Genomic DNA, 13,813 nt, shown 5'->3' with positions numbered 1-13,813 from the left:
ATTTCAGTTTGTTTACAAATAAAACATAAACAAAGTCAGCTGGTGTGTCTTCTTATTCCGGTTTTTGCAAGTAATGGCTAATTTCCTGTTCGTTTACTTTTTTGCTTTTTCATTTCTTTGAGAGACAATTTTCGCTTATAGTAGGTTCACATATAAGTAGATTATCCTCATTTTCGAGCTTAACTCCCTAATCTGTAATTAGAAAGAGATTAGCCACATAAAATTCGTCCCTTGTTAATCTGTAATTATAAAATAATCTCAGATTTTACCGATAACTTTTCGGTGTCAATCCTAGTTTTATCGGTTGTTTTTGCGAAGAAGAGGAGAAATGGCAAATGTAAAAGTAAACAAAAAAGGACGCCAGCAAGGAAAAGAGGTTTGTAAAGGTATTTTTAATAAAATGCTAAGTTAAAATATATTTATATTGCTTAATATAACAGAAAAACGTGATCACGGTGGCACAGAGAAGAAACATAACTCTTCCTTGAGATGTGAGAATAACATGCATACAAAATTTGACGGCTAATAATCTGAGATTTACCTGTGTAAACGGGGTGATTAAAAAACGAGCTTTGATTGAGATAATATTTATATGTGAACATACTTTTACTCTCTTGATTTTGATTGTTGGCTGGTGTTGGCTAATTTTGTTATCGAATGCAACTAAAGACTATCGATAGTGGCAACGACCATACGATACTGCAAAAAAAATAGAACAATTCGATAGTTTTATAGCTCTAGTTTATTCGGAGTTATCTTTCCTGTGGATTTTCGTACATTCCGTTGATTAGTTGGCTGGGCTTTAATAGTCAGCCGCACCTTGTATTTTAAGGAAACCAGGTGGAATTAGCAAATGAAACTTGGTCAGAATGTAAAGGGAGGTCTAACATATCTATAACTAAAATATATAAACAATAACATTGTTTATAAGTTATTTGTTGTTAAAATTTCTTAAGTCGTTCCACTTGATTTCCTTAACAAAAAGTGCATTTGTCACATACTTTCATATATATAAATGCACATAACACTGTACTTAAAACTTTACAGACTTTTATTTTACTTTATCTTCTATATAAATCACTTCAATTCAACTTTTATTGACTTGTAAATTACAGTGAATTGCACCCATATTTACAATAACACATGGTTGCAAAGTTACACATAACATGTGTTGGCATATTGTACAAAACAATGCTTAAAACGTGTAGAATACGTACATTTCTCTCATTAGAAAAATTTATATATATTTAGCGATAGCGCCCTTAGTCCTGATCATAACCATAACAGACATCACTGGGGCGGCAGCCCCAGGTTTACCACACATAAGAGGAATTCTAGTCACCTTATCCTTTCCCAAGGCTGGGGCGGTAGCCCCAGTTGGTGCACACCAAAAGGAGAATTATATTTGGTAAGGGTTATAATCCTAAAGCGCGGCCGAATGCCGCCTACGCAGAAAGGAGAATTCTACTAAGTGACAATTCCAAATTAAAAATCCGCTTTTATTATTCAAAATTCCAGTCTGGCAGCACTAAGTTTCATGTTATTTTGCTATCTTATTCATCGTTTATACGAAAACTTTAACAACAAATTATATAAGAACTATAGGGTTGCTTGAAAAAAATGGGTATTTTTGAAATCAGGGGTCCTATTCTGCCCCCCTCATCCTCTCTTTTTCTAGAATTTGCCGTCCGTCCGCTAAAATTTTCCCGCGCAAGTTCCTTCTTCGCTAAACGTTCCCGCCGTTCGGTTCGATGCAAGCAAGGACTTTCAAAAGCGGAGCCTAACCTATGAGCGTAATGGAGCTTTCGCGCTAACTCATCGTATAACTCGAGTCAAGCAACTTTGGTGGATAAATGTATAAATTTCAGCAAAATTCAGGTTCAAACCTTTCAGGTTGCCAAGTATTTGCTTTTACTGCGAACACATAGTGCTCATTTACACACGGCGATTTTTGTTGCCGCAACTCGACGTTTNCAAGCAACTTTGGTGGATAAATGTATAAATTTCAGCAAAATTCAGGTTCAAACCTTTCAGGTTGCCAAGTATTTGCTTTTACTGCGAACACATAGTGCTCATTTACACACGGCGATTTTTGTTGCCGCAACTCGACGTTTGCTTTGTGCTCTCGTTCGCCTGTGTAAATTGAACCGCTGTTCACAGCTGACAACAACAATTGCATACACACAAATCGCCGTGTGTAAATGAAACGAGCAACACCAAGAGGGAATGTGAAAAATCGCGTCGACAGTCTTAAAAGCAAATCAACACAACCCAATAAACATTTAGGTTTGAGCTCAACTTGAGGTTAAGTTCAGAACTAAGGTATTTCTCAAATCTCCAATGTTGTTTCTCAACAGTACCTCAAGTGGAGGATCATAGCGTTCTCAACAAAAAGGGCATTTTTCTTAGTATGAAAAAAGGACTGTTTCTCAAGTTGAGAAAATGCTACTTCTCAGCTTGAACTCTAATGTAATTCTCCAATTGGTCTCAAACATATCATTGAAATACTGAAATTAAAATAGTAAAATAGCTTATACCTTTTTGATTGAAACGACTTATATAGATGAATTTAAATATTAATTTTTCATTTTATTACTCGTTTTGTATTATGTAGTTAACAATATCGTATTACAACAATTCACTTCACAGTATACAGTCCGACAGTAATTTTGCCACTTGATTCACTTCGCGTTTTATTTTCTTTCAAGAATATTTGAGGATACCTCTAAGATTATTTACTTTTCGTTGGTAGTTGGATAAATATTTGCAATACCGTCAATAAATATTAGTGGTATTCATCTAAACCGATAACTTTGTCAAGGAGATAATCTTATAAGTTTACGCACTCTTTTGCGGCCAAATTATCAGCGAAGCAAAACAAACAGAACAGATAATAATTGAACCAGATCTCTATTAGGATCACATCGTTGTTGTTGAATTTGCGTGCAAAATTTTTATGCGGATGCCGATTATTGCCCACGAAAACATAACTAGAGCTGCGACAGAGTTGCATTGGCTTCATTTTATCCAGTTTATTCAGTGAAATCGCTGGAGAAATTTAGCAGAAATGTGTAAACGAGTTTCCATACAAATTTTGACAGTTCATTTAGAAGGTTTACACAATTATAAGGTTATACGGTTTACAATGCATTTATAAAGTTTGATGAATACCCTTTTTGTACGTGTAGCACTTTCAAAACGCTATCCATACATTTCTTCAGTACATCTTTAAGGGCCGGTTACTCAATGTCTGGTCAACGCTAATCTGCGGTTAAACATCGTTATCGACGTCTTCGACTCCATGCATACAAGAGGGAGTCGGTAACGTCGATAACTACGTTTAACCGCAGATTAGTGTTAACCAGACATTGAGTAACCGGCCCTAAGACTTTCTGCACATTGGTCACAATCATAATGCAACGATTACATGACGCCTACACTTTCGCACACTCGGTCGTGATATTTCAATTCATTTGGCGTCTAAAAATTCACTTAGTGCAGGTATTTTTTTGTTTTTCTGGTTGATAAATTCGTGAAATATTTACAAAAACCTGCAATTTTTAAAATATAGACTATGCTGCAACAGTTCTAGACATCATTTTTCAGTAATATCTCTTCTTTTCTTTTCCTGAAATGTGGTTTGAGAATGCAAACAGAGGCTTTTTATAATTTCGTCATATTTTTTAGTTAAAACGCTCACATTTATTGAATTTTAATGCAGTTATCCACTTTTTAATAATTTGCACAGCTTTTATGCAAAAAATGCTTTTTTTTTGCAATTTTAATGCAAATATTATCTTTTTCACTAATTTTTCCCCATAAATTGTAAACAAACAATGCGTGCACAACGATTAGCAAACGACAGTGTCGTACTAATCCGTTTCTGCATCTTCTACAATTTGCCGATAACTAGCCGATAACGACAAGTGTGCCAATCTCCTTTGAAACGCATGTGCTCGGCTCAAAATTTCAGGGCGAGACGATAACGCAACTATGATTGGACGACAAGTGTGCAGATAGCCTTAGTCTCATAATGCGAAAATCAAATGCGTATTCGCTATGCCTTCGCTCTCGATTCGGCATACATCAAGATAACCAACCGTTCAGCTATAGAAAAACTAAAAATGCAGATTGATAGTACTTTTTACGCTGATTTTAACTATATAAATATTAGTTGCCGCAATTAAAAAGCAAAGCAGATATGTATAAGAGATAAAACAAAAAAATTGTGATATTTTAAAACATTAATATTTTCTAAACTGCGTAACCGATTTAAAAACTAATGATGTCAAAATAAAGACAATTAATTTATCTTCAAGCTGATATATAAAATTTTTTTATACATTTAAGCCAAAAATATTATAAAACCAAAATCATGTCATAATTTTTTCATAAAATAACCCTTTTTTAGAAAAAGTCCATTATCAATGCTAAAAAAGTTTATATCATTTAAAAAGTGCAAACTCTTACCTTTAATTTGATATACTTATTATATTATGATTTGCTTTTGAGTTTTCAGAATTCAGAGTGAATAAAAAATATAAATGCACGTAANTTTTTTAGAAAAAGTCCATAATCAATGCTAAAAAAATTTATATTATTGAAAAAGTGCAAGTTCTTACCTTTGATTTGATATACTTATTATATTATGATTTGCTTTTGAGTTTTCAGAATTCAGTGATAATAAAAAATATAAATGCATGTATTTGCAAATGCATATTTTAGTTAATTAAACAAGGCGAGTTAACGGACTTTTTTGGAAAGGGTACTGTTTTTGTTGGAAGCGGGAAAATTTAAGCCGTTTTATATGTACATATATGTATATACTTACAGCTATTTTCCATTTGCTTGTGTTCCGGCGGAGATAAAAAACGTGTTTTGAATATTTTTTAAAAAGATGAATACTCTTAATTTATTTAAAATATATAAAATGTTTGAAAGTGAGGACGGTCTTAAGATTAATGCAAATGTGCTCGAACAGTTGCAGGAGTGGAATTTAATTCCTCGTGAAGGGCAATATTTATGCGCTCGGGGCCATCCGCTGAAATTGTTGGAGTGCACTGCATCATCTGATGGATTCGTTTGGATGTAAGTTTACCGTGCGTCTATTAAATTGTAGTACGACAAAATTTTAAGTCTGGAAAGCAAGTGCGAACGTGTAATCAGCAAATTTCACTAAGAAAAACATNACCGTGCGTCTATTAAACTGTAATACAAAAAAAAATTATGTGTAGGTGCCGTAAAATTTCGAAGTCTGGAAAGCAAGTGCGAACGTGTAATCAGCAAATTTCATTAAGAAAAAACACATTCTTTGATAGGTCGAGGCTATCGATGGTGAAGCTCATTGCATTTTCTTACTTTTGGCTGAAGAATGTGACACAAGATTTTATAATTGAAGAGTTANTTTCTTACTTTTGGTTGAAGAATGTGACACAAGATTTTATAATTGAGGAGTTAAGTATTACAAGACCGACCGCAGTTGATTGGTGTAATTTTTGCCGTGAGGTAGTGTATGACGGCATGGTTGTAAAGGGGCGGAAAATTGGAGGTGTCGGGTCTATTGTTGAGATAGACGAAAGCAAATTCGGACGCCGGAAGTATCATCGTGGACACGCTGTTGAAGGGCAATGGGTTTTTGGTGGAGTGGAGCGTGGTACCAATAAGTGTTTTCTTGTTCCCGTTGAAAAGTGNTAAGTGCGGCCGAAGGCCGCCTACGCAGAAAGTTGTTCTCTGCAAAAGGTGTTCAGCCTCACTTCTTCGGCAACACAGAAAGGAGAATTCTATTTAGAGAGGGTTATAATCATTAAGTGCGGCCGAAGGCCGGCTACGCAGAAAGAAGTTCTGGGCAAAAGAAACTATGATATCACCCACACTTGTCACTTTAGCTTGTAAATGCTTTTAATTTTTTTTTATCACAAAATTCTTAAACCTCAAAAGTGGATGATAATAAAATATGTATATCAAATTAAAGGTAAGAACTTCAACTTTCTAAATAATATATGGCTACGTTTCTTTATACATTCCGGATAATCCCATTTCACAGCCAGAATAAACAGAATGCGTTTGAAATATACGTTAACATATCATCAGGAACGTTCTAAAGAATAAGCAAACAAAAAAGTTTATTCCAAACGTTCAGAATGAATAAAGAAATGCGGCATATATGTCTTTAGCATTGATTATGGACTTTTTTCTAAAAAAGGTTATTTTATGAAAAAATTATAACATTTTATTTGGTTTTTAATATTTATGGCTTAAATATATAAGCAAGCAAACGCATTTTATATATGAACTTAAAGATGGATTAATTGTCCTTATTTTGATATCATTACTTTTTTAATCGGTTACGTAGTTTATAAAATATTAATATTTTAAAATATCACAAAAATTGTCTTTAACCTTTTATATCTTCTTTACTTTTTAATTGCGGCAAATAATATTTATATAGTTGAAATCAGCGTAAAAAGTACTATCGGTCTGCATTTTTAGTTTTCTCATAGCTGAACGGTTGGTTATTTTGATGTGTTCCCTCGATGCTTGAAACCTTTCAAAACAAATTGAAAAAATTGTAATTATCATTGGAAATTTTAAAACAATTGTGGAATGCATTATCTGTAAATTATACGTACAAAATAAAAATATTTTCTTGCGTCATAATAAGCGTTCAGCACAAAAATTATGCAAATGCTGACGCGATAAATATTGAACATGTAGCATTCGTGCGCGATCCATCAAGCCATCAATATGAAGCGCGATTCAAATATCATGATAATTATAGTTATACTGTATATACTGACCGTGTGACAGGGCCCTATCACTTTTGATGAAGACCCCTAATACGTATGTTTCCTCTAACAAAGACTATCGATAGCGGCAACGACCATTCTATATTGCATAAAAATACAACAATTCGATAGTTTTACAGCTTTAGTTTATTGGGACTTATCTTTCTTATGGCTCTTCGTACATTCCGTTGATTTGTTTGTTATGCAGGATCCCAGCGCGCAAGTGCCTTCTGCCCTAAACGTTCCCGCCGTCCGGTTTGACGCCAGCAAGGACTTTCAAAAGCGGAGCCTAACCTATGAGCGTGATAGAGCTTTCGCGAGAACTCAACGTAAAACATGGGTTCGCTCCAGCGGTGAAAGGCGATCAAATAGAGAAGCTCTTACTACTTTGTTATCATCGCATGGCGATAATTCTGGCGAATGCATTGAAAAATTACTAGCTGAGGAAATATCATATCGTGACTTGGCTTCACTCTCAAGTGCGGACCTAGAGTTAATGGGATTCAAAAACTCCAAGGAACGTGAAGATTTACTGGCTTTTTTTGCGGAGTTACCAAATCAAGATCCTTCATATAAGAGGTTAGTTTGGGTATATGTAACGCACTAGTTATAATGTATTATATTTCAGCATTTGTGGGTTGGTCGAAGCAGAAACCTATAATGGTGAAATTGTAAGCAATGCAATTGATCATTTAGAAAACATGCGGTCTGCTTTGCGCGCAACAAACTATAAATTAAAGATTATGCCTCCTGATGATATTGTTGTGGGTGAAAAAAGTTTTGCCAGTAGGTTTGTGCTGGAGGCGCTAACGGAGTTACAGACGGTAACCGGAGAAATCGATAAAGAAGTCGCTGATTTGACACAGGTACTAATTAAAATAATTTTAAATTGAACTGCACTTTCACAATAATTTTTGTAATATTTTTATAGCTACTGGTTGAAAAACAGTCTTCTCAAAAAGTTAACAGAACCGCTAAAAATAGATCATTTGCCTCGGTCGGAGTTTGGGCGCTTTTATGCACAGTAGCAGCAGCCAGTGCTTTAGCTGCAGTTTACCTCACGAAAATGATGAAACACTAGAATTAAGATCCCAGTAGATATGAAGATCTCTTTGTTTTTTGTAAGTGTTGAATAAATTGTCCCATTTAGAAGAAGTTTAAATAGCTAGGATGAAATCCGACATATTATAATTTTGTAAGTAAGTTTAAGAATACGAATACATTTTTGAGACTAAAAGGCTGTGTGCGAGTTCACCTAAATTTTAGTACCTAAACTGTTATTCCACCGGAAATTTCCAGCGCTGCTACAGTTTAGGAAAACAGCTGCTAAACCTGTGCAAGTTCTTTTGACAACCTAAATTTTTGGCCATAGGTAAATAGGACCCGTTAAGCTAGAAAAAAGCAAAAGTGGGCGTGGTCCGTCTTCTACCATTGATTCTAACGGTATACAAAACTTTAGTAGGGGCGGTGCTAGGCGGTAGTAAAAGTGGAACTTTTAATATTCTCAAGTGCTTATATTTCGGAAATTATGGAACCGATTTTCAAATTATTTTTTGGAAACTTATTTGAAATATCTTTCATTTGATGTGTAACCAAAATATACATATTTCGAGAAAAACGAAATTATGGCCTTTTTTTTTAATAAAAATATAGCTTTTTTTTAATACGTAGTTAACTATATTAAAAGATAGAATTTGCACTATTTTTTAAATATGGGTTTGTGCTGATAAACAGATTTTATAATTGATCACGTATTTAAAAAAAAATATATAAATTTTTATTTACAAAAGGCCATTAATTTCGTGTTTTTTTTAGTTTCTCTTGAAGTATGTATATATGTATATGCCGTTTAAATGAAAGTATTTCAATCACCTTTCCAACCATGTCAACAGAAAATCGGTTCTACAATTTTCGAAAAAAAAGCTTTTTAAAATATTGAAAATTCCGCTTTTACTATCCCCTAGCACTGCCCCTTTTAATTTAAGGGGCAGGCCGCGCCCACTTTTTCTTTTTTTTCACGCTCAACGGGCCCTATTATTCAGCCCTATTTTGCATTTCGACTCGAATCCAAATTTTCTACGTTTGGCAACATTGGTATTCTGCGTTCCGTTTCGATAAGGAATATTGCCAGGGGCGGACCCAGCAGCAATTCTTGGGGGGAAAATTTTCCAACATATCGTGTATATAAATTTAAAAATCACCGCAATTTAAAATTTTTAGGGTTTTGATAGTTTTGAATTTCTTGAAGTTTCCCATTTTAAATAACTTGAGTGGAATTCCAAAATTTTCTAAACTTTCAAAACTTTGTGAATTTGAGAAATTTTAGTAAATCACAATAATTCAATATAATGATGAATACTAGATTTCTAAAATTTTTTTTGGGGGGTGGGAGAATTTCCCCAAATGCCCCTACCTGGGTCCGCCACTGAATATTGCGCGGTGTTTTCAAAGAAGTCCAGGCGTTTTTGTTTTCATTATCTATAAATAAGACTTCGAAATGTACTGAATATAATCGGTTTGGTATGGAGGGTTAAGCTTTGTTCTTCCCCTCCTGACAGCTTGCAAAATCGAATTCATTCGCGTTCAAATATTCCACTCTGTAGTAATGCAAACGCTATGGAGTGCTCAAACAACGTTTATAATTTCTCTAGCTTTGAGCGGTGAGTAATGCAGTTCAAGATGAATTCTTATCTGAAAAAGGATTAAACATGTCCCTAAATATCCGCCTTTCATGCATTTCATTCTTATAATTATGTTTCCACTTAAATTAAGCACAAACGAAATTTTATTTTACAATTACAATGATGTTAGATATATTTAGTTATTTTAAAATATTTACAAATTTTAACTTCATAAGCTGCTATATTTTGGTGGCAAATATTTTTATTTTGTTTCGATTTCACACATTCCTAGGCAACCAGCTGATTTCGAAGATGTTTTCGCTCTTCCTCTTCTTTCGATTCGATCGTAAGTCAGAATAACAAGAGCTAGTACCGTCCGAAAACACTACAGTACAGATATATCAATAAACACGTACGAAGGAAAAGGAACCGATACGTTTATAAATAAACATGTACACAACACATATACAGAAACGGCACTCAAGTACACAATACATTGACAAACACGGTACTAGACTGTCTCGCTTTGATTTCGGAATGCTTACACATTTAGAAGTTAACTTACTGCCAATATAGAAGTATTACATATATGAGATAAATGCATGGCTGTAATTTGGACTACGTTTTCCTTTAAAAAAAAATTTACATATTACATTAGGTTGAAAAACTAAAAAAAAACGTCATTACGGGGGGAAAATCGTCAAAACGTCATTAGGCTAAAAAAACGACAAAATCTTCAATTCGGCAGCGCTGGTTTCGATTAATTTAAATAGAAATATTCAGTCGTAAATAACTTTTTCGTTTATTTACTTTCCTCCCTTAGAAATGCGAGCGTTAGCGACGTCCATACATCAACGTATTGTGGATATTCCCAAGCGGTTGTGCAACATATCAAATCTGCTCTGCTCATGCAATGTGGCAACTCTCCTGCAAGTAAAAAAATATATATACATAGGGCACTGTCACACGGTCAGTATTTATTGGCGTGATCCAAGTATATTTTATTATGTATATTTTTATTTAAGCTGATGCCACATAAAACTTTTGCTTAGCTTTACGCGACAGATTCGCTTTGACAGATAAGATGAATTGTATGAAAATGCACAAAGCATGCCACATAAATCGTTGAAGTTGCAGCGCGAAGCGAAAAGATGGCCAACTCCCATCTTTTTGCGCGCTTTGACAATCAGCCGGTTTAATATTTATTTTGTTTCGTCCAAATTCGGGTTCACATGCAGAAACATAAAACTTAATTGCATTGCTGATAATTTTAAAGCAAAATAATTAAAATCCACATCAACTGACGAGTAAAAAAGCGGTACAAAATTGTTTTCTTGGCGTTCATTGTGGCATACCTTTTGCGTCTGGCGCTTTGCTGGCAAAGTTATAAATGTCACGCAAAGCTACAAAGTTTTATCATGCAGTATTGATAGATCGTGATACATATCGCAAAATTTCTAAAAAAATTTGAAATCTGGATCGCGGATCGCAATACCGTCAATAAATATTGAACGTTTAGCACTTTCAAAACGCGATCCATACATTTCGTCAGTACATCTTTTACTCTCATAATGCGAACATCGAAAACGTATTCGCTCTGCCTTCGCTCTCGGTGTTTAAAACCTTTCAAAAGAAATTGAAAAAATTTTAATTAACATTGGAAATTTTAAAATAATTGTGGAATGCACTATCTGTAATTTATACGCACAAAATAAAAATATTTTCTTGCTTTATAATAAGCGTTCAGCACAAAAATTATACAAATACTGACGCGATAATTATTGAACATGTAGCATTCGGGCGCGATCCATCAATCCATCAATATGGATCGCGATCCAAATATCGTGATAATTACTGACCGTGTGACAGAGCCCATAGAAAGTCTATTTCTAGTTTTATAAGTTTGTCAGCAAACCTGTCCACTTACGGGCAACGTATTGCTTCACTTCGGTTTCTTTTCTATAACGACCATGAAGTTGTTCCACAAAGTTGATATATTGAGACAAATGCCAAGAACGATAGAAAACTTTGTCTTTACTACCCGGAAACCTACTTAGGGAAATTAACTGCCGCAGTGAATCTTCTGTGCTTTTTGTGATGTCTTCGAATATAGACGCAATCAATCTTAACTTCTTCGCGTATGGTTTTAACCCGTTTGGATAAATTGTATCTCGATGGTCCCCAATGATTTGATTACAAGATTCCTCCGTCTCTAAAGCGCGTGTCTTAATTGCCTCAATCGATGTACAAATCGTTGTACCCCTCTTTTGCGCTGATTGCCATTTGGAATAATTGTCCTGTAGAAGAGAAACAATCGCTTTTAAGCGAGCTTTACATGCTGTAAAATTTGCATCCTCCGAAGCTGATTTTAACCGTGGGCTATCCAGAACTACTTAATATAAAGAGTAATAATAGTTAAAATAATTTTAATAATAAATTCACACTTACATCGAACAGGAGTCAACTTTTCGGTAAAATTAGTGCCTTTCTTCTCTGGTGTTGACATTTTAGTTTTGTTTTGGGTTCCACCAAGTAGTGATGAGCGATATTTCACTACCGGTGATTTTATCAATGTGATTTAAGAATCGCTTATAGGGCTTTCGCAAGGGCGATTTTGCAGGCAACTTTTGAGATCAACTCACGCAGGGTTGCACGAAAAAAAATTTAATGGCTAAATATATCAAAATATAAAAATAAGATCAGGCATACATCAAGATAACCAACCGTTCAGCTATAGAAAAACTAGTACTTTTTACGCTGATTTTAGCTATATAAATATTATTTGCCGCAATTAAAAAGTAAAGTAGATATAAAAGGTAAAACAAAAAAAATTGGGTAATTCTCTAGTATAGGGTAACAACTGCTAAAAAAGGTCCGGAAATGTCGGGAGGGGTACCAAACGACGCGTTTCGGTCCCCGTATTAACAATCCGGGGGCGGAAGGGTAATATTAGCCATTTAAAAGTTATAAAGAACAACTTTTGTTAAATTTCGTTGTTTTGTATGGTCAATTACCCCGACAAAAATTCACTAAATCACCTGTTCTATTAAAATATATAATTTAATTTAATTACTAAACAAACGGTAATTTTCTAGTTTAGCGTAACGACTGCTAAAAAAAGGTTCGGAAGGTTAATATTATTAACCATTTAAGAGTTATTAACAAAAAACTTTTGTTAAATTTCGTTGTTTTGTATGGGCAATCACCCCGAAAAAAATACTGTTAAATAGCACATAAATTACGTAATTCACGTAGATACTGTAATATTACGTTTAATATTTCCTTTAAAATTCCAGATTTCCTGCCAATACATTGAAATTTACAAAAGGAATTTCACTACTAATTGCCTACTTTGCGTACTTTTCTACTACCATTTACGCACCAAGGGATTTCATTCTTCGTCTTTCTCGTCCTTCGTAAATGCAACCTTTTGTAAGGGAGTGTCAAACCACGGCTGTCAGTAATTATCTAACCTTGTTATAGGTGCGTTCGTTTAAAATCTCCAGTAAAAACCAACCAACAGCAAAATTCCGGCGAAATGTCACCAGTTCTCTCACAAGAGAAAAATATCCAAAAAAGTACGCGAACAGAAAATTTGCAGAAACTTGCAAGTTAGACGAAGAGCTGATATAATTTTTGTTTACTTTCAAAAGTGTAAGATTTAAAACGTACGAAAACTCATCACAAAGTGGTATCCTGACACAGTTTATTGAGTAAACAAATAACTACTTTCTTACAAGTTTAATTAGTCGCATTTTGTAATTTTTAACTTCCAAACTATCAAATTCAATTTTGTGATTCGCGTAAATTGAAACCAGCTGTTGTTGATCAGCTGTTTTCCTGTTGGCAAATTGCTGTTGGCAAAAATTTTTCCAGCAGAAACCAGCAGCTTCCCCTCAAAATGAAATGTCACTTTGCTCTCTCAATTTCCCCTCCTTTGCGTACGCGAACGCAAAAACCTGAAAGTTTTGGTTAAACATGAACAATTAACAGCTACGCGAACGCAACTATTATTGAATCATGGAACGGGAATATTTTTCTGTTGCAAACCTGGGTTGCCTTGTGCTCTTTTTTCTAAAAAACCTTAAGAAAACCGTAGTAAAAAGCGTAGTAAATTTCTTAAGAACTGCGTACTGCCTGAAGGAAATTTGACATAAGAAAATTTCGTAAGCCCTGTATGCAGCTCTCAAGAAAACGGTCAAGAAAAAATTGCCATTATTTCGCGTGTGTGTCCAAGGAATTTTGACTTTTTTGATACCTCACAGCCTGTTGCCTCACTCTTTCCTCAAGAAATAATGGAACGGGCATATATTTCTGTTGCAAACCTGGGTTGCCTTGTGCTCTTTTTTCACAAAAAACTTTAGAAAACCGTAGTAGAAAGCGTACTAAATTTCTGAAGAACTGCGT

General features: G+C 34.5%; 2 protein-coding genes across 8 annotated transcripts; one reads left to right on the top strand and one right to left on the bottom strand.

The window, feature by feature from the left end:
• The first annotated feature begins 6,847 nt into the window (after positions 1–6,847).
• On the top strand, positions 6,848–7,947 carry daed (daedalus). Its single transcript, XM_017620122.1, has 3 exons — positions 6,848–7,364; positions 7,414–7,651; positions 7,717–7,947. The coding sequence occupies exons 1-3, from the start codon at positions 6,988–6,990 to the stop codon at positions 7,864–7,866; spliced, it is 765 nt and encodes a 254-aa protein (XP_017475611.1). The 5' UTR covers positions 6,848–6,987; the 3' UTR covers positions 7,867–7,947.
• A 1,967-nt stretch (positions 7,948–9,914) lies between these two features.
• Positions 9,915–12,095, bottom strand: LOC108365905 (uncharacterized). Of its 7 annotated transcripts, none has more exons than XM_017620114.1 (3): positions 11,855–12,095; positions 11,322–11,798; positions 9,915–10,333 (listed from the first exon to the last, which is right to left on the bottom strand). In XM_017620114.1, the coding sequence occupies exons 1-3, from the start codon at positions 11,910–11,912 to the stop codon at positions 10,209–10,211; spliced, it is 660 nt and encodes a 219-aa protein (XP_017475603.1). In that variant the 5' UTR covers positions 11,913–12,095; the 3' UTR covers positions 9,915–10,208. The 7 variants fall into 7 exon arrangements, with proteins under 7 accessions (XP_017475603.1, XP_017475606.1, XP_017475605.1 ...); XM_017620117.1 differs by having other exon boundaries at positions 11,334–11,798; XM_017620116.1 differs by having other exon boundaries at positions 11,322–11,795.
• Positions 12,096–13,813: the final 1,718 nt, after the last annotated feature.

Source organism: Rhagoletis zephyria, unplaced genomic scaffold (genome assembly GCF_001687245.7).
Source record: "Rhagoletis zephyria isolate East Lansing unplaced genomic scaffold, Rhagoletis_zephyria_1.1 Rzeph_scaffold_02053, whole genome shotgun sequence".
Taxonomy (NCBI): domain Eukaryota; kingdom Metazoa; phylum Arthropoda; class Insecta; order Diptera; family Tephritidae; genus Rhagoletis; species Rhagoletis zephyria.
The sequence above is the reverse complement of the archived record's forward strand: the minus strand, read 5'-3'. Positions and strand labels throughout refer to the sequence as shown.